General features: G+C 46.7%; 1 protein-coding gene across 2 annotated transcripts in view; it reads right to left on the bottom strand.

The window, feature by feature from the left end:
• The window catches only part of acox1 (acyl-CoA oxidase 1, palmitoyl), a 31,101-nt gene that overhangs the window by 11,961 nt on the left and 18,064 nt on the right, over window positions 1–1,076 (bottom strand). For both annotated transcript variants that reach the window (XM_015399110.1, XM_015399109.1), the window contains exon 10: window positions 893–1,072. In XM_015399110.1, the coding sequence (XP_015254596.1) occupies window positions 893–1,072 (180 nt within the window). The remainder of the gene's footprint in view (window positions 1–892; window positions 1,073–1,076) is intronic.

Genomic DNA, 1,076 nt, shown 5'->3' with positions numbered 1-1,076 from the left:
AGAGTATAACCAGGAAGCGAGGTAGGAGGGCAAAATAGGTTTAGCGCCACCGCAGCACGGGAGGGAGAATTACGCCCAGGAGCAAATGGATAAAAATCGACCGGAGGAAAAAAAAAACATGAATCGATTCTCTTCCAGACGTGTCGATGCATCGAATCGTCGGCTGTTGGATCGATGCATCGATACAAAACGATTATTATTTACACCCCTACCAGAGATTAGTCCTTATTTTTAACCATCTTGAAAAGATCATGTCTTTAAGGTTGGTGAAAGATCGCTAGATGTTCTCCAGCGCTACCATCCATGTTTACTTCCATAAACACAGAGCACACTCGCTTTTTAACGTCATAGTGTCCTCCACTGCGCATGCGGGACACTTAAACTCTATGAATGCAGTTCACACAGGAGATCACATACAAGTCGCATATATTTGGAAAGATGAACAATGATGGGGAAAAAAAAAACAAAAAAATTGGAATTTAGCATTAAGGCCTGTAGTGTGAACATTACTGTTATTAGCCTCCTTCCCACAGACGGACTCTCTGTTCTCACCACAGCAAATGGATTCAGGCGGGACTAAAGTGGGCAGCATGCAGTGATGTAATCAGCGACATATCATCTTCCTCAGAGAAAACGATAGAGGAAAAACTCTGGCTGACTGAGAACGACTGAGGGAAACAGACGTTGATGGAGAGAAATCAAATACCGGAAAAACCTCATTCCATTACAACCGACCAACATTTCTCTGCGCGCTGGTGATTAGGCTGAAATAAAGAATCTATGAAACTCATCTAGTTCACCTCCCAGTCTGGCTGGCAGAACTTACTAATTCTGGAAACATAATCTTATAAAAGATGTCCCACGTCTCTTTGATGCCGAGGCTTTCACTCACATGGCAGCTCGCTGCTTGTAGATCTCCACCAGGCTGCTCAGGTCATTGATGTCCACCACGGGGGGTCTGGCGGCGACGGCCTGAGGCTGCACCCTCCTGTCCCGTGACTCATTCAGGTAGGACACGATGCCGCTCAGCTGCTGGCCTGCTCTGGCCTGCCGGTAGCTCTTCACCAGGTACCTGC

The sequence above is a fragment of the Cyprinodon variegatus genome, unplaced genomic scaffold (assembly GCF_000732505.1).
Source record: "Cyprinodon variegatus isolate N-32 unplaced genomic scaffold, C_variegatus-1.0 Scaffold989, whole genome shotgun sequence".
NCBI lineage: Eukaryota > Metazoa > Chordata > Actinopteri > Cyprinodontiformes > Cyprinodontidae > Cyprinodon > Cyprinodon variegatus.
This window is presented reverse-complemented; position numbering and strand designations above follow the sequence as displayed.